The 25479-nt window shown below is 42.8% G+C and overlaps 4 protein-coding genes and 1 long non-coding RNA gene across 7 annotated transcripts; 2 read left to right on the top strand and 3 right to left on the bottom strand.

Annotated features, from left to right (window-relative positions):
* The first annotated feature begins 1152 nt into the window (after positions 1-1152).
* Positions 1153-11825, top strand: LOC121569083 (hemoglobin embryonic subunit alpha). Of its 2 annotated transcripts, none has more exons than XM_041879720.1 (3): positions 1153-1332; positions 11265-11472; positions 11630-11825. In XM_041879720.1, the coding sequence occupies exons 1-3, from the start codon at positions 1184-1186 to the stop codon at positions 11756-11758; spliced, it is 486 nt and encodes a 161-aa protein (XP_041735654.1). In that variant the 5' UTR covers positions 1153-1183; the 3' UTR covers positions 11759-11825. The 2 variants fall into 2 exon arrangements, with proteins under 2 accessions (XP_041735654.1, XP_041735655.1); XM_041879721.1 differs by lacking the exon at positions 1153-1332 and adding an exon at positions 10966-11164.
* On the bottom strand, positions 5702-10184 carry LOC121569091. 2 transcript variants are annotated; one of them, XR_006661179.1, is made up of 5 exons: positions 9759-10184; positions 9439-9545; positions 9226-9275; positions 7674-7770; positions 5702-6756 (listed from the first exon to the last, which is right to left on the bottom strand). It is a non-coding gene; the product is annotated as an uncharacterized LOC121569091 (long non-coding RNA). The 2 variants fall into 2 exon arrangements; XR_006661178.1 differs by having other exon boundaries at positions 9439-9548; positions 9759-10183.
* A 1322-nt stretch (positions 11826-13147) lies between the features above and the next one.
* LOC121569085 (hemoglobin subunit beta-like) lies at positions 13148-14119 on the bottom strand. The gene is made up of 3 exons (XM_041879723.1): positions 13988-14119; positions 13495-13717; positions 13148-13380 (listed from the first exon to the last, which is right to left on the bottom strand). The coding sequence occupies exons 1-3, from the start codon at positions 14077-14079 to the stop codon at positions 13252-13254; spliced, it is 444 nt and encodes a 147-aa protein (XP_041735657.1). The 5' UTR covers positions 14080-14119; the 3' UTR covers positions 13148-13251.
* A 1275-nt stretch (positions 14120-15394) lies between these two features.
* On the top strand, positions 15395-16172 carry LOC121569090 (hemoglobin embryonic subunit alpha-like). Its single transcript, XM_041879727.1, has 3 exons — positions 15395-15506; positions 15615-15822; positions 16007-16172. The coding sequence occupies exons 1-3, from the start codon at positions 15412-15414 to the stop codon at positions 16133-16135; spliced, it is 432 nt and encodes a 143-aa protein (XP_041735661.1). The 5' UTR covers positions 15395-15411; the 3' UTR covers positions 16136-16172.
* Positions 16173-23813: 7641 nt separating this feature from the next.
* LOC121569087 (hemoglobin subunit beta-like) lies at positions 23814-24726 on the bottom strand. The gene is made up of 3 exons (XM_041879724.2): positions 24593-24726; positions 24131-24353; positions 23814-24018 (listed from the first exon to the last, which is right to left on the bottom strand). The coding sequence occupies exons 1-3, from the start codon at positions 24682-24684 to the stop codon at positions 23890-23892; spliced, it is 444 nt and encodes a 147-aa protein (XP_041735658.1). The 5' UTR covers positions 24685-24726; the 3' UTR covers positions 23814-23889.
* Positions 24727-25479: the final 753 nt, after the last annotated feature.

Below are 25479 nucleotides of genomic sequence, written 5' to 3'. Positions count from 1 at the left end.
TCGTTGATTTATTCATTAATTAATTTGATAATACATTAATTCAATAATTAATTCAGTAAATAGGCCTACTCTAATGAACAAAGTGTATAGAATGTATTTCTCCTTAATCTGACCCTGTTTTGTCAAGGGTGGTACCAGACAAATGATGATGGACATCTCGTTAGCAAAGGTTGAGTGCCAAGATTGCTTTCTTATCTCTGCAACAGCAAGGCAACAATGACACCGCACCCCATCCGGTAAGGTGTGTTGAAGGTTCATTCAAATACATTTTTCTCAGTAGGTCTTTAGTTATGGTTAGGCCTAGGTCTATTGTTCAAGTCATATGCTGCTGAACCTCTATAGTCCTTACCACGTCGTGCGATGTCACTCAGATTTCCCTAAAACGAGATAAATCCACATGTGTGTGCTTTGCATGAGAGTATATCCAGCATAGGCTTTGTTCACCAATATCTAGCCTGATGTCGTAGTTGCAGCTTGTAGAGAGCATGTCACCATTTGTGGGTGCGTGGACAAAATCGGAGTAATACGTTTTGTCAAGAAGAAAATGGACTGTTTGGGTAAGCTAATGCACCATGCAGGATACATGTATGATTGAAGTATATCTCAGTTGCTTTTCAAAGGGTGGCGCTGGTGAAACTACTGTGTAGGCTACTCTAACCTCAGCACCTCCACTTCTCTCCACTAGAGAGATAACGAGGAATGGTGAGTCAATGATTATTATGTTCACAATATTTTTTACTTTTTTGAATGCCAACGTTCACCTATAATTTCGTCTACCTAAGGCAAGTAAAAGTTAACCTGGGCAACGTATTTTCTGATAGACTACCTTACTTTTCCTACGGTAGTGTATTAGCAAACAAGGAATGTTTTTAAAAAAATAATTGCTATAATAACATAATACTGATGAATATATTCATTATTACGTTGATAAGAGCTAGTTGCTGCATGTGATCTACTCTCTCTCGTGAACCCAGCATCAAAGAGAGGCTTCTCAATCTCACTTAGGCCAACGGAATAAAGGCAAGTTAAAGTAGGCTTGGCTACATTTTCTAATGGCTCGTATTTTACTGCCCCCTCAAACAGAATATAGTGAAGAGTATGGACGTGTGTTTAAAAATATATTTTATTATTCATACAAAATGCCTTCTATAATGAAATATATCTGTGTATTCCACTGTAGAACATGTCTCTAGTGGTACTGTCTGCCCAGCGCAGAGACGACCACGGTCAGGAACTTCTGCCAGGCCGCTTGGACGTCCGGCGTGAAGGCGCGCCCCATCTGGGAGGCCAGAACAATGGTGAGGCAGTCGCCCAACAGGAAACGATTGAAACGTTAGTCATTTATTTGCAACAGCAGTATTCTCTTAGATGAATTTTTCCTAAATCAATGAGGAAAAACATATTGTTAATTTGTTTTCCGCACGACCATTAGTACTCATATTACACGTCTTTTCAACTCCAAAATCTTACCCTGAAGTTGTCGGGATCCACATGCAGTTTCTCAGAGTGTAGAACGCTCAGCTCGGCGTAGGTGTTCTTGATGTCATCCATATTCTACACAGCTCTCTCGAGGCCGTTCAGCACAGTGATGCCATGCTTGGCAACTTTTTTATTGCCCATGATAGCCGCTGCGCTGTTTACGTCTCCAAAGGTTCCAAAGTACCTCTGAGTCCATGGATGTACATTAACCTGGAAAATAACCTGGAAAATACAAGTTACATTAGAAGATACATCATATAAATTAATCAATTGAATTCAATGAATCCATAGAATTGCGCACAAATCTAAAACAAGACTAGAAAAGTCAAATGATATATGATCAACATATTTTTTTTACTTGCATTATTATAAGCCTACCTTCTCAAAGCAAGGGGTCCGACCACTTTGACGTTGATTTTGCCCCAGGTCTCTATGATGAGCTTCCGCTCTTCAACTGTCCAGTCAACCATGTTGAAGGTGTTGTGTGTCCTCTGATCCTGTGAGAAAATCTGTCGGTGTCCAGCAATGGGGCGTTTTCATTTATATTTAATCCCTCCGCCCCAGTGGACGAATCAAACTTGTAGGATTCATGCCAAAAACGACATCAAAGGTCTGCAAAACGTTAATGGCAATCTATCATTGCTTAACGGCTAGCCAGCCAGCTGGTATTATCGAGCAACACCATATCATCATAGTTCGGCGAAATGCCCAAACGGCAACTGAGGTCGACTTATGGAAAAGTTTCACACCGGCAAGGGTCCCAGCTAAAGGGCTGTTTATCAGTAGAAGTATAGGCACAAGTGTTATCTTGACATTCTGAATGAGTTCCACCCTTTGAGTAAAAGCTCCAATTGGTTGCCTTGTTCTGATAAGCCATTAGAAACACCCTAATTTTCTTGGCCACAACAATCTCCGTATGTTGAATGTATTGGGCAACATGGTATTAACTGATTAGTAAATCATTTTTTGATATTAATTAATTGCGGGGTCAGGATTTAAAATCAATTTATTCACTTTAGTCAATCGAAATCAGTCTCGCTCATATAATGTCATAAAAAAATATTATTCCAATCATTACCCATTGCGCACGATCATTACGCATCAAATAAATAAATAAAAAATACACCAAATAAAACCTCTATCATACATAAGCCTGTACCCAAATAGGGCCAAATAAATAACTACACCATTGGTTTAAAAAATAAAAAGACAAAAAAAAGAAGAAATCCGTTATTTTACTAATTATACCTAATACGTCGCAAAGTATATGTTTAAATTCAGTTAGGTTCTCTCCATTCATGTAATTTTACGCAAACGCTGTTCTATAGATTGTAACAAAATAAAAACTTTTATTGAGTGATCTCGATGTAGGTTATTCAAGAAGTCATGTACCTCCTAACCTCATGTGAACTTTCTCCACAACCTACTTATTACTTTGTTTACGACCTAACAACGAGGTTAGAAAAGTAATTTAATCATTTAGAACAGTTTTTAATGGGAATATACAGTATATTTCCAGATATTGTTTTTAGATACTTCCTTTTTATATTGGTTCACTTAAGCTACTACTTTTGAGCAAAAAACATGCTGAACTCATATTCGATAACTATTATGTTATCCAAGTAAATGGGTAACATTATAGTTTTTCTTTTTTTCACCCAATCTGCCAATGCCAAAATTAGATATTTTATTAACTAGACAGGGCCTTGTTTCACAGAGCCTTCTTAGCGTTAAGATCATCGTTAGAACCTTCTTACGATGTGTCTTTAGTAGCCGAGGTGTTTCCCAGAGCCTTCGTTAGTAACGTGGCTCTTGAAAACCTTAACAGACCACTCGTAGAGCAGCCAAAGTGCATCGTTAGATGCTTTTTTGCCCTTCAGCGTCACTTTATTCCCAGATCTCCGCACTGTAAACCCTAATAAGTTCACATAACTCACAAATTATTTTGTAACAGATTACACAAAAATATTTTAGTGATGTTTTTAAATGTTTTAAGTTTACATAAAATAAAAATTACATTTACAGTTGCCTTAAATTATCTCAATGTTATCTTATAAATATTGATATTCCTCAACTTATAATTAGGGAGTAATTCACTCAAAATTTTCAATATTTTTCAACTCATATAATGTGGGAAATACACTCAACATTTTCAATATTTTTCAACTTGTCACGATCGTTGACACATGATGAAGCGGACCAAGGCGCAGCGTTGAAGGTGAACATATTATTTATTTAGAATGATCACACGATCAAAACAACAACGATAACGTGACGTCTACGGTATAACACAAACCAAATCAGAACAAGATCCCACAAAGAATAGCTGAAAACAGCCTACCTAAGTATGGCTCCCAATCAGAGACAACGAGCAACAGCTGCCTCTGATTGGGAACCACCCTGACCAACATAGATCTATATGATCTAGAACAAAACCCAAAACATAGAAAACACAACATAGAAGCTACCCCGTGAAACTAAACATAGAAAATCCACACCCTGGCTCAACATTTCAGAGTCCCCAGAGCCAGGGCGTGACAGTACCCCCAAAGGCGCGGACTCCGACCGCGCCAACAGAACACCACAGGGAGGGACCGGGTGGGCACTCCGCCTTGGCGGCGGATCCGGCTCTGGGCATGATCCCCACTCCCTCTCTAACCCCCCACAGTACCCCTGGTCCGGTCTGGCCCTGCTGGCCGGAGCTGGACTGAACACTGGTGGAGCGGATTGCTCTAGCTCCGACGTGAAGCATCTGACCGGTGCCGGACCAGCCACCGGTGGAACAGGCACGGGCCGTGCCGGACTGACGACGCACACCACTGGCTTGGTGTGGGGAGCAGGAGCGGGCCGAGCCAGGCTGTCGAAGCGCACCCCTGACTTGGTGCGGGGAACAGGCACGGGCCGTGCCGGACTGACGACGCACACCACTGGCTTGGTGTGGGGAGCAGGAGCGGGCCGAGCCGGGCTGTCGAAGCGCACCCCTGACTTGGTGCGGGGAACAGGCACGGGCCGTGCCGGACTGACGAAGCGCACCACTGACTTGGTGCGGGGAGCAGGAGCGGGCCGGACCGGGCTGACGAAGCGCACCACTGACTTGGTGCGGGGAGCAGGAACGGGCCGCGCCGGGCTGACGAAACGCACCACTGACTTGGTGCGGGGAGCAGGAATGGGCCGGACCGGGCTGACGACGCGCACCACTGACTTGGTTCGGGGAGCAGGAGCGGGCCGCGCCGGGCTGACGAAACGCACCACTGACTTGGTGCGAGTGGCAGGAACAGGCCGGACCGTACTGGGAACACACACCACTGGCCCTACGTGGGGATCAGGAACAGGCCGGACCGGACTGGCAACACACGCCAGTACCTCTCGCCGTGCCTCTACAACCTCCTTCCCCCCTGGTGACCAGTGACTCCCGTAACCTGGCGTCCTCCTGCTGCCCCGTCGTCCACGGCGTTAGCCCCCCTAAAAATGTATGGGCTTCACTCCTACCCGTGGCCAAGGCCTCCATCCCTCTTGCCAGACTCGCACTCATCTCCTCCCACGTCCATCCTCTCTCCTCGTCACGCTGCTTGATCCAGTCGAGGTGGGATCTTCTGTCACGATCGTTGACACATGATGAAGCGGACCAAGGCGCAGCGTTGAAGGTGAACATATTATTTATTTAGAATGATCACACGATCAAAACAACAACGATAACGTGACGTCTACGGTATAACACAAACCAAATCAGAACAAGATCCCACAAAGAATAGCTGAAAACAGCCTACCTAAGTATGGCTCCCAATCAGAGACAACGAGCAACAGCTGCCTCTGATTGGGAACCACCCTGACCAACATAGATCTATATGATCTAGAACAAAACCCAAAACATATAGAAAACACAACATAGAAGCTACCCCGTGAAACTAAACATAGAAAATCCACACCCTGGCTCAACATTTCAGAGTCCCCAGAGCCAGGGCGTGACACAACTCATATAATGTGGGAAATACACTCAAAACTTTCAATATTCTTCAACTCATAAATGTGGGAAATACACTCAAAATATTAAATATTCTTCAACTCATATAATGTGTGAAATACACTCAAAATTTTCAATATTCTTCAACTCATAATGTGGGACATGCAATCAAAATTAATTCTAAACTGAAATACTGATGTCGGTCCATTACACAATTATAATCAGCGAATAATGTTAGAAAACATGAAAGTGACACCACAGTGACAATTTAACTTTTTTTTTTATTCAACACAATGTGCTTTTAAAAAGGCACGAATCAAAAGGAGCTCAGTCAAAACAAAGTGCTTGTCATAAATTAAAACAAAAAGGAAAAGGAAATGACTCCATAAAAACAAAATGTGTTTTAAAGTACATTAAGTGTTAATAGTTCCATATTCTGATAGTGGTCATTGCTACAGAGGGTAGATTCAGTATTTTGGGTCTCCATATCACACTATTCAGTAAACATTATGATAAAAACTCACAAAGGCTTCATGATAAAATTCAATAAGATTCTAATTATAATCCATCCTCAACAGCAATGACAACTATTAGAATGTGGAGCCATTTAAAACGTTTTGGCACTTACTGTACCTTGAAGGCTGCAACTCACTTTTTTAAAATAAAACATTCAAATAAAAGTACTGGTTTCTACTGTGCCGTACTTCAACTGGCAACATCAAGGTAAGCATTAGGTCACACAACATTAAACATGTATAGTGCATGAATTCAACAGTCGTTTCCCACAAGTACAGTACAAAAACTTGGGCTTGGCAATACGTCAATGTTGTGATATTTATCTATTAACAATCAATGTATTAAATCCGAGGTAGAAGAGGCAAACAGTGTAACATATTAAACATGAGGTAGAAGAGGCAAATTATTACATTTGTAAAGAGGGAAAAAAAACTAAAAACATCCTCAATACTCAGCTCAACAAATAGTCCATTCTGAGTGATTCACTCATTGAACAAATCATTCTTCAGTGTCAGTAGACGGCCTTTCAGTGGTTTGTTGTCCTCAAGACACATCACAACTTTTTGGATAAATGTGAATGTAAGCTCAAGATTCTTTGGGTACTGTAGGTCTAGTGCATAGACATACCCAAAGAGCAGGAGAAATGAGTCAGCCAGGTTTGTGGGACCACTCACAAGTATTTCATCTTCCACGACAATACAGATGCTCTCAGGGCTGAAGAGGGCCGCATCAGTAGTATCATCAGTGACAACTGTCAGGAGAGCCACCGGAGTGTCAGTGAGGTCTGGACCATCTGCTGACTATAAAACACAAATAATACAAAAATGAGTTCAGCCCCTCAAGGATACAAATCATGCTAATGATGTCTAGACATTACGGTCACTTTGCACTTAGACTGCAACTAAGCTACATGTTTAAACTATTTTCTTTACACATGCTTATTATTTTATGTTAGTTTCACACCTACCTGTAAGCATACTTTTTGTTTAGTGGAATTCTTTATACTTACCTTTTCATTTATGTAATTTCTACATGTCAGTTTGCAGAATAACAACTCAAGGAAACTTCATAAACAGGTTCTGGGGGCTATTCCAGAAAGGAGGTTCAACAAACTGAGCCTAACCCTGAACTCAGAGTTGACTTACCCTGTGAAGTGAAACTGAGTTTTCAGTTACAGAACAGCTGATCTGAGTTAGGTAAGTTGACTCAGAGTACGTTAACTCGGAGTTGAGCTTGTGCCTGACGACTAGTAAAAAGCCATCATCAATGGAGCTCCGATACGGTTATTCACCATGGCAACGGGAGAAAACAGGAAGCAGACATTTTCTGGCTGCGGCTGTTATATAAATCACTGACAGAGTTTCAGATGCAGTCGTCTTTTCATTTTGAATTTAACATCACTTTATTTTATATTAGCATTTAAGGAAGTGGTTGAATGTTGTTCAATGTTTTATTTTAGGCTATTTTGTTTTATTTAAAATCGGCTGAAAATGAAATATAAAAACATTTTATCTCATACTCAATGCGGCGACAAACTAGAAACACGGACTTTGAAATTACGTTGTTGGAAAAAATACAATTGGCTATACTGATGGTTTTCACATAACCTGCTTTCTGGAATGCCCCTCTGGTTCTCCTAGAGTTCTTTGAGTGATGTCATGTTTAAGCTGACTGAATAGCTAAGCAAAGGGATTGATAGTGAGGCCAGTACACTTACATTACAGGTCCTGAAAAACTTGGGAGGCATCTTCACGCAGGTACACAGGAAGTGCACGAAGGACGAGGGCCCGTCTCATATTTACATCACGTTGTTCCTACATGGACAAAAAATATCCATTACAATAATAATTACACAAATATCAAAAACATTCATTGTACACTAATTATAGTAAAAATGAAAATGTTAAAAGATAAGCAAGTTAGTTATTAACAAGCAAAGCATCAAAGTTGTGTGCTTATAGATCTGCTATTTCTGTTGTTGTTCTTTGTATTTAACAAAGTATTAATAAAGGGTTCAAGTGATCAACTGTTGACCCCACAGTTGAGATAAAAACATTTAGAGAAATAGCAAAAGAATGACTGTGGAAACACATAAAAATAAAACCAATTATTAGTGTAACCCTCTCACCAGGCTCGAATTTGACTCTCACGATATTACCTTATTTAGAATATCTGAACAGCATGGGATATTAGGTGAGAAGGACATCTCCAATAAGAATCCCTATTGTAAACTTGCTAGGGTGAATGACAAATAGGGTATTAACTTCAGATAGAATGATTATAGACTTGGTTATTGTTATAAGGATATGCTTTCCCATGCATTAAATGAAACTGAAACAGTAAATGACTCCACCAATACAACAGACATAAGGTTCAAGATCTATATTAATCAAATGTTCAATGTATCACATCAAAAGAAATACAAATTATAAACCCCAATGATTTTTCCACAACCCCATGTCCAAATTATTTGCAAGCTTGCTTAAACCCTGGGCGCGCGTTGGAGCTCATAAAAAAAATGACGACATACATAAAGTCCCGAAGTCCACCCCACATTTGTAGTTACTCACTACTTGTAGATAATGCCTCAGCAAAATATAGTAGTTCCGTGCAGGTGTCCTCACAAGATCCACCGCGAACACAGCTATCAATGCAGCCAGTACTCGGTAGCAGCAACAGACATCCGTTGGAAACCCGAACTGATCGTCACAAGCAATTCTCTCCAAGTCTTGCACGATGCTAGGCTAACCTCTAGGATGTCGAATGTCTCCACAATGCGACGGCAGCTTCAGTCTCCACTTGGTCTTTCTTAACTAAATAATAAACACTCTCTTATAGAAATAAAATCAGGATTTCCCTTAAAAAAAAACTCTGTAGGTATGGTTTTGTTCTCTCTTTATCGTTTCCTTTGGTCGTTTTTCCTTCACCAACCCCACTAACGTCTCTCCTCTCCCTTCTTTCAACTTTTCCCTCCCTTTTCTTTCCCGGCAACCAGTCCACTCTCCCATTGGCCACAACTTAACAAGTTAGCTCATTGGTCAAAACTTTAACGAGATACGTGGGAAATTTAAACTTAAAAGTAAACCAACCTATTCACTTGTACATTTTTTTTAAAACATTGCTTCAAAAGAAATGCATTAATGACATTACAAATCAGGAGCTATTCGATCACCTTTTAAATCTAATACCAATGAATTATAACAAATACACTCTATACTTGGTTTTAGCAATGTATTACATTAGTAACACTATTTCATAATACATCCTACCTGAACTGTTAAAAGGATTTCGAGATGATCTCACAACCACACACTTGAGCCTAGGAAGAAATACAAACACAGGCCTGGTTAGCATCATGATAACACACTCACATTATGTTGTTTAGCATTGTTCGTTTCACGCTAGCACACACGTACACACAGCTCGATAACGTAAAATATTTACTGTGTAAGGCAGACACTTATTGAAATAAGTATACTCACAGTACGCACTTGCATTACCGGCGAACAGCGAAAACTCATGGACCTTCCTCCACCGTCAATGTCCCGGGCAAACATGCATTATGGGAAATGTAGTTCATCCAGGAAACCTGCTGATAACGTTACACCGTTGTAAGATGAAGTAATGTAACGTATTTGTCACATATTTAACAACTTCTAAAGTTACAATTACTTAGATTTTTAAACTATTTACAACAAATATTCACTGTGCACATTGTACAAATGTATTCCCAGTTCCACATTTAAGACTATCGAAATTCAATTTAAAAAAACCCAACAAAAACAACATTAGAGTTACTTACCAAATCAGAGGTGATGATAAGATGGCGCTTAAGAAAACGAAGGCAATAAGACTAATGATAAAAACGGAGGTGGTGGTGGTTTCAAGCGAGCAGCATAGAACTGCGCATTGCAAACAAATTAAAACAAATTAAACTGTGTTCCACATCCCCGCATCAAGGCAAATTCAAGATGGCTGACTCAGCTTTCCTGAGGGAGAGATGACCCACCCACCAGAACGTCAATAACGTCATGACACTACCTAAACTTTTTTGAGCGTTCCACACAAATTACCTATAAAATATTGAGCCCTCTTCAATTAAAGTGGCATAAATCTCAACAGAGCTCAACACTTTATAGTTTGGTCAACTGCATAACGACATTTGACTGTTATGACCTTATTACTTATGAGCTAGTACAACTGTTTGGGATTACAGTGCGCTAAACATAGAATCAATATGTTTAGGCTATCTGTCTGACTGAGACTGGAGATGAAGTCGACTAAAAATACAAAGTTGCCAAAGTATTGTTTCAAACAAGTGAAGGATAAAATGATGCTTCAAATGAAAACCGAGATGACTGCATTAAAAGATACATAGGCTACATGGGCCTCTATAGGTTATTGAAATCATATTGAAATCAATTTAATATTCAATCAATTGAGTTATATTTTGCCACTAGGCTACGGTCTGTACTTTTTGCCTCAATGTGTTTCATGATGTGTGACAACATGTGCGCAATGATGTGCTCAATCTGTGATTTAGTGCATTATTATTGGGTAAGCATGGGCTAATAAGCCGCCTCAATAGTCTATTTGCAGCCGTAGGTGGCAATTTCTCTCTAGGAGCTGATCCGTCGTCATTATTCTTGTGAAATAATTATTTAACATTAAGGTAAAATTTGAGTGGAGAAAGCTGATCCGAGAGCAGCGCTGCTTCCTATCAGTATCGACGCACTTAGTGAACATTTTCTCTACGTCCTTGTTTGGAAAACAACAAGCACTTAAAACGTTGGCTCGTAAATAACAATGCATCTGGTAGGATCATCGTAATACTTAAGTTACATCACACCTGGGAAACGAGGCCCATCCCCTTACATCTCAATTTGTAAGTGTCTTGAACATGTTATACATTGAGTTTAAAAACGAGTTATTTGTTGTTCAACTTCTTATCTATGAAAATTGGAATATCAACAAAAATTGGAATACGTTCAAGTTGGCATGTATCTTGGAGGTGGGTCTGGGGTGTGCCTTGCGGCTTGTTTAATATAAAAAGCGTTCGTTTGAAATAGCTCATCTGAACTTTTACTTCAGTATCCTCTCTAAAGACACAACAATGAGTCTCACCGCTAAGGACAAGGCAGTGGTCAGGGCCTTCTGGGCCAAGGTGTCCGGCAAGGCTGAGGACATCGGATGCGAAGCTCTTTCTAGGCAATGGAATTATCCAACTCCTATCCTATTGCTGTTTTAGAATATACATTTTGGTGTTAGCTAGCCTTAAATATCGACATGTCTTTTTCCTCCCGTGCAGAATGCTGGTGGTGTACCCCCAGACCAAGACATACTTCTCCCACTGGCCGGACCTGAGCCCCAGTTCTGCCCGGGTTAGGAAGCATGGTAAGACGGTCATGGGAGGCGTCGGTGAAGCCGTGGGCAAGATCGACGACCTCACAGCAGGTCTCCTCACCCTCAGCGAGCTGCACGCCTTCCAGCTGCGTATAGATCCAGCCAACTTCAAGGTGAGTACAGTATATTATTTGTTTTAGGTTGACACCAAATGAAATGCATTTGTAACATTTCAGTAGGCTACTTTTTACAGTAAAATAGACAACATAGGCTAAAATAGCCTACATTAAAGATGCATACTCACTAATTTCCATTTCTGTCCTCTTGTAGATCCTGTCCCACAACATATTGGTGGTGCTGGCCATTTTGTTCCCCGCTGACTTCACCCCAGAGGTTCATGTGTCCGTGGACAAGTTCCTGACCGCCCTGGCCCTGGCTCTGGCCGAAAAGTACAGATAAACTGTGGGCCCCCTATAAGCTGTGAGCAGAGAAGGCATTATCAGACAAGACATATGGCAACATGTGCTCAACGCGCTGTCTTGTTCTAAATTATGAATAAATGTTCAAACGCACATAATTACGTTATCTGGTCTTTACTTTGGTTTTTAATGAGTCGTGTTGTAGTGCATGGACTTGATATGATGAAATACGTTGCTATTTGCAAGGCTGAAATAAATATTTCTCCCAATGTTGAAGAAATGCAAAAACGTATTCATAAAGAAAATGCAAAACATTGCCCATGCCCATGAGCAGTCCTCTAAGAAGTTTGCAGTAAAGGTTTCGTATGTAGCCTAAAACTATAAAAGGGGTGAGGAGAAACTCAAAGTACAAATACCAGTAGTAGATTAATCAAATAGCCCTCTTCGAACTTGCTATTGAAAACAAGATTGAACCAACAATCTGACATACAAATACGAAAAAAGGATTTGATAGACTACCAACATATTATTTCTTAATATTATGAATGGATTATAAGCAGATATTATCTATAAATTCAATTTCCTAAATAAAACTAAAACGTAAAACACAGCCTAATGATTCTGATTGGCTGATCATGCTATAATTGTAACATATTAGGAATCTTTTTATAAACCAATGTCGTTCAGTTTCCACAAAATGTCAACAGTTAAATGTCGAATTTTAAACTATTTAAAATGAAATACATAGTATATCTTGTTTAATTTCTTAAGAATATTGGTTGATTAATTAATTGATTAATCAGTCTATTATTAATGACTTCAATAGATTCCTATCTGAACACTTTATGTAAGGTTATCATGGTTCCAAAGCTGGGCCATGACAGGAGGTGTCTCTGATAAATCTTGCATCTTATAGGGTTCTATTGACCAATTGATTTATTATTATTAATGAATGAAAATGTATGTCATTTTGATCTGGTTAAACTCTCGACCACTCAACAATTCCTTGCCACACTAATACATCAACCTAACCTTGAATAACAGATCAGTTCTGAAAAGTTATGTTGAACCTTTATGAATGACGATTGTGTGTAATTAAACAGGAATTCATAATTGAAGCTCTGCTCTCATTTGACTCAATGTATCAATGCTGCATCGTTGGACACACATTTGTCTTCATTATATGCATAGGTTCGCTCATGCACAGCTAATGTAACATGTCCGTGTTGTTAATTGTAAAAGATATTTGTTGTTATTTGCAAAACATTTGTATATATTGCAAATTATCCATATCTGGTTAACAAGGTATCTGCAATATTCGCACCCATAGCCTATCATATTACCATATTAGATCCATTAGTCTACCATATGTGCCACTATTTTGATCTTCATCCAAGAAAAAAAAGACATAGATAAAAATATTCACTGCTGAAGATTTTATTTGCTTTAGTAGAAGGAACAACATGTGCCTCTAAACAAATGATCAGCGCTTGTTGGTCCTCTGATAGTCGTCCGTCTCTGAGTGGAGGGGCTCTAGTGGTACTGTCTGCCCAGGGAGCTCACCACGACGGCCAGGAACTTCTGGAAAGCGCCCTGGACATCAGCGGTGAAGTCAGCACCCATTCTCGCAGCAACGACAATAGTCAGGCAGTCAGCCAGCAGCTGCAAAAGAAAGGATAAAATTGACATGTAAGAAACGCATTCTGCCACACTATTGTAATAGATAGGCAAGTAGAATGTGACCTTGTGTGAAGTAGAAAAGTATAGCTAATTTACCCTGAAGTTGTCGGGATCCACGTGCAGTTTCTCGGAGTGCAGCACGCTCAGTTCTGCGTAGGTGGCCTTGATGTTATCCATGTTCTTGACAGCCCGGTCCAGTCCGTGCAGGACGGTCTTTCCGTGAGCGGCGACCATTGGGTTTCCCTGGATGGCAGCGGCATTGTACAGGTTTCCAAAGTTACCAAAATACCTCTGGGTCCAGGGGTACACAACCAGACACCTGTAGAAATAATAAACAGTCAATAATTACACAAACGTGATATCTGCATACACACAACTTACGGAAATCAATTAATGTGTCATTTGGAGATGTCAATTACGCGTTAATTACACGCCTGTCTCTAATACGAATCCGTCTTGAAAATCAAAATAACAAGCGCATACTAATCTGATAATAACATGACTAATTCAAATAATTTGTAGACCACAGTGTTAAACGCACCATAATTCTGAAATCAAATACGTGTAAGGTATAAAAGGTGTAGCCTACCTGGAAAGAGCCGCGGGGCCTACGTCATCGTAGTCCATCTTCCCGAAGATACTCTGAATTGTGGCGCGCTCAAAGTCTGTCCACTCAACCATGTTGCTAGCTGTTGAAGTTTCTTTCACAGAGGCTAAGGAATCATATACACCTGGTCTTCGTTTGAGCAGCGTTTTTAAAAGGATCTGAACGCTCCTCCCCAAAGACAGCGATGGGTGGGGTCATGGTAGGGGGCTGTATAAGCCAAGAGTCACAGATTTTACTGAGATAATAATGTGAAAGTTGACTGTTTACCAATTATGTTTAAAAGCAATTTGACAAGAATATGCTGTCCTAAAATAAATAATGAAATCATGAATTAAAGTATTAGGTTACATAACAATTATTACATTAACATTATTTGAAATATTAACAAAAATAAGCCAAAAATAGTGGGGAAATATACAATTCTAAACATATGCAAATAAATGTGTAATTTGCCTACTATCTGAAGTGATAGACCAATGACTTTGTCTGAGAAACAGTCTGAGAAGAACAGTCTGAGAAGTCTGAGAAACAGTTTTCAACTAACTCTGTGTATGCCTATAGTCAGATATTACTAAGATATAACTACGATATTAATATATTACTAAGATATACTACATAGCCTACTAAGATATTACACAATTGTTATCCTTGTAATACATTTCTAAACAAATTAATTGATATTTCACCTCTATGTTCATTCTGTGCTAGTAAGGTCGAATCCATTTAATATTCATTTTTATAATTGCACTATTCCAATCTATTTTTGAATAATGTATCTCTACCTTCAAACTTGTCTTAACTTTTCCATATTTCTGAGTACAGGCTTCTATTTCTTACTTATGATACAGGCAATTTAGCCATTGACAATAAAATTAGACTTTTCTCTTTATTGGGTAAATACCATAAAGCCAGAGTGATAAATAAATAAATCAACTAATATTGAATTATTTTGTATTGAATTAAAATATATATATGACTGACTCCCTTGTGAAAACTACCAGCATAAAAAAAACTCTCAACACATCTCTAATACTAAATAACTTTGTGGACTTCAATGACTGTGATAATCATGTATTTCTTCTTCTTTTTTTCCATCATTTTTTATCCATCTCTACCCTGTGTGTTTTATGTTTGATATTGTGTGTTGCTCACAAGGTGCTAACAATGTCTTTGTAAGTATTTAATGGAGGACTATACCAACTTGTGTTTTTGTCCAGTAAAACAAGCAAATAAATAAATAACTTGTGAGGCATTGTGCCTATTGAAAATTAACAAAAGGCATGTTGTATCTTGTGTATCTTGGAGGTGGGGCTGCATTGGGTGGGGCTTGCGGCTAATATAAAAAGCCTTCGTTTGTAAGAGCTCATCACTGAACTTTTATTTCAGCATCGTCTTTAACGACAATCATGAGTCTCACCGCTAAGGACAAGGAAATGGTCAAGGCCTTCTGGGCCAAGGTGGCCGGCAAGGCTGAGGACATCGGATGCGATGCTCTGTCTAGGTAATGGTTTTCTTGCTGCTAATCTTATAGCTGTTTTTGAAGTAAACATTTAGACTATTTGGTGTTAGCTTTCCATCTTTCTTGACATGTCTTTTTCTTCCCGTGCAGGACGCTGGTGGTGTACCCCCAGACCAAGACCTACTTCTCCCACTGGAAGGACCTGAGCCCCGGCTCTGCCCCAGTCAGGAAGCACGGTGGGACCGTCATGGGAGGCATCAGTTTAGCCGTGGCGAGCATCGACGACCTCACCGCAGGTCTCCTCACCCTCAGCGAGCTGCATGCCTTCCAGCTGCGTGTCGATCCCGCCAACTTCAAGGTCAGGACAGTCACAGCATTATTTATAATAATTTGTTTACCGTTGACACCAAATCAAAATGTATAGTTAAAATGCATTAAAAACATATCGGGTACTCTTTACAGTAAAATGGCAACATAGCTTATTAAATAAAATAGCCTGTTAAAACAGTAGCGTACTAATTTCCATTCCTTTCGTCCTGTAGATCTTGTCCCACAACATCTTGGTGGTGCTGGCTATCTTATTCCCCAATGAATTCAACCCCGAAGCTCATGTGGCCATGGACAAGTTCTTGGCCGCCGTGGGCCGGGCTCTGTCTGAGAAGTACCGATAAGCTGTGGGCAGAAGGCATCAGACCAGACGGATTTCAGCATTGATCAGCACTGTGCTCAGCTCTGTATTGATCTAAAATTTAATTAAAAGTTCAAACGCACATATTTACGTTTTTTGGCCTTTACTTTGGTTTTTAATGAGTCGTGCTGTAGAGCACAGGACCTGAAATGATGAAATACTTGTTGTTTGCAAGGCTGAAAGACATTGAAACGCAAAAAGGTATTCATAAAGAAAATGGACACTATATACAAAACATTGCCACAAAAATCTGTCCTCAGAGAAGTTAGCAGTAAAAGTTTAAAAAGTAAAATTTAAAAAATCGAGGAGGAACAAAGTTGAAATAGTAGCCTATAGATTAATCAAATGGCTCGCTTAGAACTTGCTATTGATGAACAAGACTGAACAAACTATTTGACATAGGACCACATAAACAAAATGGAAAAAAGGATTTCATATAACAAAATAATATATATTATAAGCTGGGTGGTTCGAGCCCTGAATGCTGATTGGCTGAAAGCCAAGGTATATCAGACTACATACCATGGGCAAGACAAAACATTTATTTTTACTGCTCTAATTATGTTGGTAACCAGTTTATAATAGCAATAAGGCACCTCGGGGGTTTGTGACATATGGCCAATATACCACCGCTAAGGGCTGTGTCCTAGCACCACGTTGCATCAGGCATAAGAACAGCTCTTAGCCTTGGTACATATTTAGCAGACGCTCTTATCCAGAGCGACTTACAGATAGTGAGTGAATACATAATTTAAATAATATATTTTTCATACTGGCCCCCCGTGGGAATTGAACCCACAACGCTGGCATTGCAAACGCCATGCTCTACCAACTGAGCTACATCCCTGCCGGCCATTCCCTCCCCTACCCTGGGCCAATTGGGCGCCGCCCCATGGGTCTCCCGGTCGCAGCCGGCTACGACAGAGCCTGGAATCGAACCAGAATCTCTAGCGGCACAGAGACCACAATAGTCCTTAGACCACTGCGCCACTCGGGCCTTATTGCTTAATTAGATAATTAGGCTAATTAAGGACTATTTTATATATATATTATGAATGGATTTATATTATTTATTAATAACATTTCCTAAACTCTTACACATAAAAACGTATAAAACATGTAAAACATGTAAAAAAAAACATGTAAAACCTAATGGTTTTGCTGATCATGCTATAATTGTAACATATTATTAATGTATTTTGATAAACCAATGTGGTTAAGTTTTCATAAAATGTGAAAAGTTACATGTTGCATTTATAAATGATGTAAAATGAAATACACAATGACTTGAATAGATTCCTATCTGAACACTTTTTAAAAAAGTTATCATGGTTCCAAAGTTGGCAAGGACAGGAGGTGCCTCTGATAAATGTATTTTGTATTTTATAGGGTTCTTTTGACTAACTGATTTATTGTTATTAATAAATAAAAATGTATCTCATGCTGATCTGGTTAAAGCTAGAATCCTTAATTGAAACAATAACACAGCGGTCACGGTCTGTTTTGGTCCCGTGTAGCTCAGTTGGTAGAGCATGGCGCTTGCAACGCCAGGGTTGTGGGTTCAATTCCCATGGGGGGCCATTATGGAAGAAAAAAAATGTATGCACTCACTAACTGCAAGTCGCTCTGGATAAGAGCGTCTGCTAAATGACTAAAATGAAAATGTAAAAAGCTGAGGGATGGGCCTGGAGAAATGTAACCACTCTCAAATGCATAGACAGAGCTATGGATGCAAGGACTGCCCATCCATGATATCAAAATTATAGTTTTAACCATATTTTGAGGATATACTGTGTTTGTTTACATTTACTTTGTTTACAAACAGAGTAAAAGCGTAAAACAAGCTTAGGCCTATATTCTGGGTTCTGATGGGGTACGACAGTTGAACTGAACTCATGAGGCATTTACAAGTTATATTCTTTAAGAATCAATGGGTAAATATTATTAATTCAAAAAACCTATGAATAAACTAAGGAGTCTAGTTTAAACTCTCGATCACTCAACAATTCCTTGCCACACTAATACATTAACCTAACTGTAACGATCCCGGCAGTCTGAGTCGGGTCCTGTCTGTGGACTAGTTGTTATGTTCGTGATCTCCAGTTTCCCGAGGGTTCTGGAACGCTCCGGGGAGCTCTCTTGATTTCCGCACCTGCATCCCATCAGCAATCTGCACACCTGGTCCCGATCATCACCCTTCTTAGGCTCTGGCCTAACATCCATTCCCTGCCGGATCGTTAGCCATGAACAGTAGGTTTACCAGAGTATCAGTCTTAGAGCCTAGCGTTAGTTTTGTTGTTTTTGCACCTTGTTGGTTTGTTGCTTACTTACCCCCGTTTTGTTCCATCTGCAGTCACCCGTCCGGAACCTTCATCCAACCTCTGCCTGGTGGTCGGCGGCTGCCGACCAGGATGGGATCAACCACTGCACCCCCAACAACTAATCAACGCCGCCCGCTCTGTTCCCTGGATTATTCAGCATCACTCTTGAATTTGTAAATAAACACTCACCTTCGTTTCAACTTACCTTGTCCTGGTCTGCTTCTGGGTTCTGGCTTAGCAACTCGTGACAGAACGATCCGGCCAGTAATGAACCCAGCGGACCTGGACTCTGTTCGCCATGCCATTACCCAGCAGGAGAAGATGTTGGGCCATCATAGCACGGTACTACAGGAGATCGCGTTGTCAGTTCGGAACCTTTCTACCGGTCTGACGGAGGTCCAGAACCAACGCAAGTGTCCGGTGGAGGATCCACTACCGGTTTCACCCATCTCGCCTGCCGCTTCTGACGCTGTGTCCTTCCGTGAGCCCAAGGTTCCGACGCCGGATAAATATGAGGGGGAGCTGGGAAGATGCCGTTCCTTCCTTATGCAGTGTGGATTAGTGTTCGATCTACAGCCCTACTCTTATGCCACAGACAAGGCTAGGATAGCCTTTGTGATTGAGTTGCTGCGTGGTCGAGCGCTGGAGTGGGCTTCAGCCGTTTGGGAACGACAGGATCCCTGCATGGCTTCATACCAGGGGTTCACGGCCGAGATGAGGAAGCTCTTCGACCATTCCGTCCGAGGGAGGGACGCAGCTAGGCGCCTGTTTTCGCTTCGCCAAGGAACTCGCAGCGTGGCCGACTTCGTGATCGAGTTCAAGACGTTGGCTGTGGAGAGTGGGTGGAATGAGGAGGCTCTGCAAGCGGCCTTTTACCAGGGTCTGTCGGAGCAGCTCAAGGATGAGTTGATCTCCTATCCGGAGCCTAGTGACCTGGACAGCTTGGTAGCCTTGTCTATTCGGGTGGATAATCGAGTCCGAGAGCGAAGGAGGGAGAAGCAATGGGTTCCGTCCAACCGATCAGCTTCTCAGGTTCCAGTCGGGTCGTCAAACTGCGCGGCTCGCTAAAGTTGGGAGGACTTTTAGCGAGCCAGTTTCGACCTCTCAATACCTCTGTCAGACCCCGTTTCCGGCTACCCTTATGAACAGGAATCAGAGCTTAGCGATTAACGCTTTTATCGATTCAGGTGCCGATGGAAGCTTTCTAGATGCCGAGTTGGTGGAACAGCTGGGGCTTTCCAAGGAGCAATTGCCGGAAGCCATTGAAGCTACCACTCTGGACGGCAGTAGTCTGGCACGTATCACGATGAGGACTGAACCGGTTAAGATGCGGTTGTCGGGAATCATTCTGAGATGATTTCATTCTTCATTCTGCCGTCTTCCCATGTTCCTCTGGTCCTTGGATACCCCTGGCTGAAGGAACACAATCCCACGTTCGATTGGGTGACGGGCAAGGTAACGAGTTGGAGCCTTGATTGTCATGCTAACTGTCTCAAGACTGCCTGCCCCCATTCGGTTCCCAGTCAGGTGATTGAGGCTAAACCCCCAGATTTGTCCCTGGTTCCCGAGACATATCACGATTTGGGGGAAGTGTTCAGTAAGCAGAAGGCTCTGTCACTCCCTCCCCACCGACCATATGATTGTGCCATCAACCTGTTCCCTGGAGCTGTCTACCCCAAGGGAAGGTTATACAGTATCTCCCGACCTGAACGTGAGGCTTTGGAGACCTACATCAAGGAGTCCCTAGCTGCTGGTCTCGTTCGTCCCTCGTCATCACCCCCTGGGGGCAGGATTCTTCTTTGTGGGTAAGAAGGATGGCTCTCTTCGACCGTGTATTGATTATCGGGGGTTGAATGACATCACGGTCAAGAACAAGTATCCCCTGCCCTTGATGAGTTCTGCCTTCGACTCCTTACAGGGTGCTACGGTGTTCACCAAGCTAGACCTACGCAATGCGTATCACATGGTCCGGATCAGAGAGGGGGACGAGTGGTTGACGGGTTTCAATACACCGATGGGTCACTCGAGTATCAGGTGATGCCGTTTGGACTGACCAATGCTCCAGCGGTATTCCAGAGTATGGTGAACGACGTCCTGAGAGATATGATCGGTCTCTTTGTGTTTGTTTACCTGGATGACATTCTGATCTTCTCGAAGGAACCTTCCGACCACGTCCAGCATGTCCGGCAGGTTCTGCAGCGATTGTTGGAGAATCGCCTGTTCGTGAAGGCCGAGAAGTGCGAGTTTCACGCCCACACGACATCCTTTCTCGGGTACATCATCTCCAGGGGAGAGATTAGGATGGACCAGGAGAAGGTTAGAGCGGTTCTGGAATGGGCCCAGCCCGGTACGAGATTGCAGCTCCAGAGATTTTTGGGGTTTGCGAATTTCTACCGCAGATTCATCCGGGATTACAGCCGTGTGGCCGCTCCGTTAACTGCCTTGACTTCCAGTATCAGGACCTTCAAGTGGAATCCGGAGGCGGATCGAGCGTTTCTGGATTTGAAGAGGCGATTCACCAACGCACCGATTCTCTCTCAACCGGACACGGCCCGTCAGTTCGTCGTTGAAGTGGACGCGTCTGATGTGGGAGTTGGCGCCATCCTGTCGCAGCGATGCTCCACGGACAGTAAACTCCATCCCTGCGCCTACTACTCTCGTCGCCTTTCGCCTGCGGAGAGGAATTACGATGTGGGTAACCGGGAGCTTCTCGCGGTGAAACTTGCCTTGGAGGAGTGGCGCCACTGGTTGGAGGGGGCGGAGCAACCGTTTATTGTCTGGACTGACCACAAGAATCTTGCTTACGTGCAATCGGCTAAACGTCTCAACTCCCGTCAGGCCAGGTGGGCGTTGTTTTTCGGACGATTCAAGTTTTCCCTGACGTTCCGACCTGGATCTAAGAACGGCAAGGCGGACGCCTTGTCCCGGATGTTCTCCAAGACGGAGGAGAGTGGGTCCAAGACCGAGACAATTCTCCCCGGAACTGCGTCGTGGGAGCAGTTATGTGGAAGATTGAGGAGGAGGTGCTGGCGGCCCTTCGGACTCAGCCCGGTCCCGGTAACGGTCCACCCGGTCGGTTGTTTGTGCCTGAGTCGGTTCGTCCTGCTGTCCTCAAATGGTCCCACGCCAGCAAGATGGCTTGTCACCCTGGCGTGGCTCGGACAATGGCGTTTCTTCGCAGACGTTTTTGGTGGCCTGCCATGGCCGAGGATACTCGGGGTTATGTTGCTGCCTGTCCAGTGTGTGCGCAGAATAAGAGTACCAATCGGCCCAGCTCTGGACTACTTCACCCCCTTCCTATTCCCCGGCGACCATGGTCGCATCTGGCCCCTGGACTTTGTCACTGGGTTGCCCGCTTCTGAGGGGAACACGGTCGTTCTGACTATCGTGGACAGATTCAGCAAGTTCGCCCACTTTGTGCCAATTGCCAAGCTTCCCTCTGCCTCGGAGACGTCCGAGATCCTGGTTAGGGAGGTTTTCAGGGTCCACGGGTTGCCCAGTGATATCGTTTCCGACCGTGGCCCTCAGTTTACCTCTGCTGTCTGGAAGTCCTTCTGTTTGGCCATTGGAGCTACAGTCAGTCTCACATCTGGTTTTCACCCCCAATCTAATGGTCAGGCGGAGAGAGCCAACCAGAAGATGGAATCCACGCTACGCTGCCTGGCCTCTTCCAACCCCACCTCCTGGGTCTCTCAGTTGCCTTGGGTTGAGTATGCCCACAATACTCTCCCCTACATCTGCCACTGGGATGTCTCCCTTCCAGTGCCTGTATGGCTACCAACCTCCCTTGTTCCCTTCTCAGGAGAAGGAGCTCTCAGTGCCTTCTGTTCAGGTCCATATTCGTCGTTGCCACCGGACCTGGCATCGGGCCAGAAAAGCACTCCTTAGAGTTTCGGACCGGTATCAGCTCCAGGCGAATCGTCGCCGGATCCCCGCTCCCACCTACACCATCGGAGATAGGGTCTGGTTGGCCACACGGGATCTTCCTTTACGGACTGAGTCTAGGAAGTTGTTACCGAGGTTCATTGGTCCGTTTGTGGTGGAGAAGGTGATCAATCCGGTGGCAGTTCGACTCAAACTCCCGAGGACGCTCAGAGTCCATCCCACCTTTCATGTCTCCTGCCTCAAGCCTGTTTTCCTCAGTCCTCTGTTGCCTCCTCCGCCTCCTCCTCCTCCTCCTCGGATGATCGGAGGTGGTCCTGCCTACACGGTACGTCGCATCATGGATTCCAGACGGCGGGGCCGGGGTTTCCAGTATCTCGTGGACTGGGAGGGGTATGGTCCTGAAGAGAGGAGTTGGATTCCGCGGCGACAGGTCCTAGATGCTGACCTCATCAGTGACTTCTACCGCCTCCATCCTGGCGCTCCGGGAGTCCGCCCGGTGGCGTTCGTCGGAGGGGGGTACTGTAACGATCCCCGGCAGTCTGAGTCGGGTCCTGTCTGTGGACTAGTTGTTATGTTCGTGATCTCCAGTTTCCCGAGGGTTCTGGAACGCTCCGGGGAGCTCTCTTGATTTCCGCACCTGCATCCCATCAGCAATCTGCACACCTGGTCCCGATCATCACCCTTCTTAGGCTCTGGCCTAACATCCATTCCCTGCCGGATCGTTAGCCATGAACAGTAGGTTTACCAGAGTATCAGTCTTAGAGCCTAGCGTTAGTTTTGTTGTTTTTGCACCTTGTTGGTTTGTTGCTTACTTACCCCCGTTTTGTTCCATCTGCAGTCACCCGTCCGGAACCTTCATCCAACCTCTGCCTGGTGGTCGGCGGCTGCCGACCCAGGATGGGATCAACCACTGCACCCCCAACAACTAATCAACGCCGCCCGCTCTGTTCCCTGGATTATTCAGCATCACTCTTGAATTTGTAAATAAACACTCACCTTCGTTTCAACTTACCTTGTCCTGGTCTGCTTCTGGGTTCTGGCTTAGCAACTCGTGACACTAACATAGAATACCAGATCTGTTATGAAAAGTTCTGTTGAACTTTTATGAATTAGATGATTGTGTGTGTTTAAACAGGAATTAATAATTGCAGTCCTGATATCCTTTAACGCATTGTATCAAACACAAGGTTGTATTTATTAGATCCATTGGTTCGTTCGTGCACAGCTAATGTAACATGTCAGTGTGGTTAATTGGAAAATATTTTAGTTATTTGCAAAATGTTTGTATATATCGCACATGATCAATATCTGATAACAAGGTGGCAATATTTACACACTTAGCTCATATTGCATTAGTCTACCATATGTGCCACCATATTGATGTTCATGCAAGAAAAATAAGGCACAGATAAAAAATATTCATTTGCGGAAGATTTTATTTGTTTTTGTAGAAGGAACAACATGTGCCTCTAAACAAATGATCAGCGCTTGTTGGTCCTCTGATAGTCGTCCGTCTCTGAGTGGAGGGGCTCTAGTGGTACTGTCTGCCCAGGGAGCTCACCACGACGGCCAGGAACTTCTGGAAAGCGCCCTGGACATCAGCGGTGAAGTCAGCACCCATTCTCGCAGCAACGACAATAGTCAGGCAGTCAGCCAGCAGCTGCAAAGGAAAGGAGAAAATGGACATGTAAGAAACGCATTCTGCCACACTATTGTAATAGATAGGCAAGTAGAATGTAACCTTGTGAAGTAGAAAAGGAGAACTAATTTACCCTGAAGTTGTCGGGATCCACGTGCAGTTTCTCGGAGTGCAGCACGCTCAGTTCTGCGTAGGTGGCCTTGATGTTATCCATGTTCTTGACAGCCCGGTCCAGTCCGTGCAGGACGGTCTTTCCGTGAGCGGCGACCATTGGGTTTCCCTGGATGGCAGCGGCATTGTACAGGTTTCCAAAGTTACCAAAATACCGCTGAGTCCAGGGGTACACGACCAGACACCTGTAGAAATAATAAACAGTCAAGAATCACATTCAATTTACACAAATCAATTATTTTGTCGTTTGGGGATGTCCATTACGGGAAAATTACGTGCATGTGTCAAATAAGAACCCGACTTGAAAAGCGTTATAACAAGCGAAATAATCTGATAACAACATGACTAATTCCAATAATTTGTAGGCAACAGTCTTTAAGGCACCATAACACTGACATCAAATAGGGTATAAAAGGTAGCTCACCTGGAAAGAGCCGCGGGGCCCACGTCATCGTAGTCCATCTTCGAGAAGATGCTCTGGATTGTGGCGCGCTCAAAGTCTGTCCACTCAACCATGTTGCTGGCTATGAGGTTGCTTTGACAGGGTTCTTAATGGAGGTTAAGGAATCCTATGCAGGTATCCTTTGTTTGAGCAGCGTTTTTAAAGTAGCCTACCGGAACACTCCCTAAAGACAGCGATGGGTGGGGTCATGGTAGGCTGTAAAGCCAAGCGTCACAGATTTTACAGAGATAAAATAATGTGAATGGAAAGGTTTACTTTGTAACGTATACACTCAGGTCCAAAATTATTGGCACCCATTTTTCTTACTTTTTAACTCCCTCGCATTGTTGGGAAAGGGCTCGTAGGTAAGCATTTCACGGTAAAGTCAACACCTGTTGTATTCTGCGCATGTGACAAATACAATTTGATTTGATTTGATACAGATGAGCACAAAATACTGTATAAAATAAATAATAAAAATACTGAGCTATATTGTATGCTAAAACAATTTGGACAATTATATTATTTTATAGGCTTACTAATAGAATTGCTCAGAGAAAGAGAATAGAGAGTTGGGCATATTGGGCCTGTAGGGTATAGGCCTATGTACATTTACGAATACTCTCATTTCAATAAAGGACGGTTACAGGCTACTAAAGTAAGTGTGTGGGCAAGTGCAAACTGACAATAATGATCCTCAATAGCCAATACGGCACGTTTCATGTTTGTCATAGGCCTATTGAGTTCCATATTAGTAGAGTTGGAAAATGGTCAGAAATGTGTACAATACAGCCACGCATCAAGGCGAAATTAGGTTTTCCTATTACAAATATAGTAGCGCCGTCTGCTGTTACTATATGGCACTTTGT

The sequence above is a fragment of the Coregonus clupeaformis genome, chromosome 7 (assembly GCF_020615455.1).
Source record: "Coregonus clupeaformis isolate EN_2021a chromosome 7, ASM2061545v1, whole genome shotgun sequence".
Lineage (NCBI taxonomy): Eukaryota > Metazoa > Chordata > Actinopteri > Salmoniformes > Salmonidae > Coregonus > Coregonus clupeaformis.
This window is presented reverse-complemented; position numbering and strand designations above follow the sequence as displayed.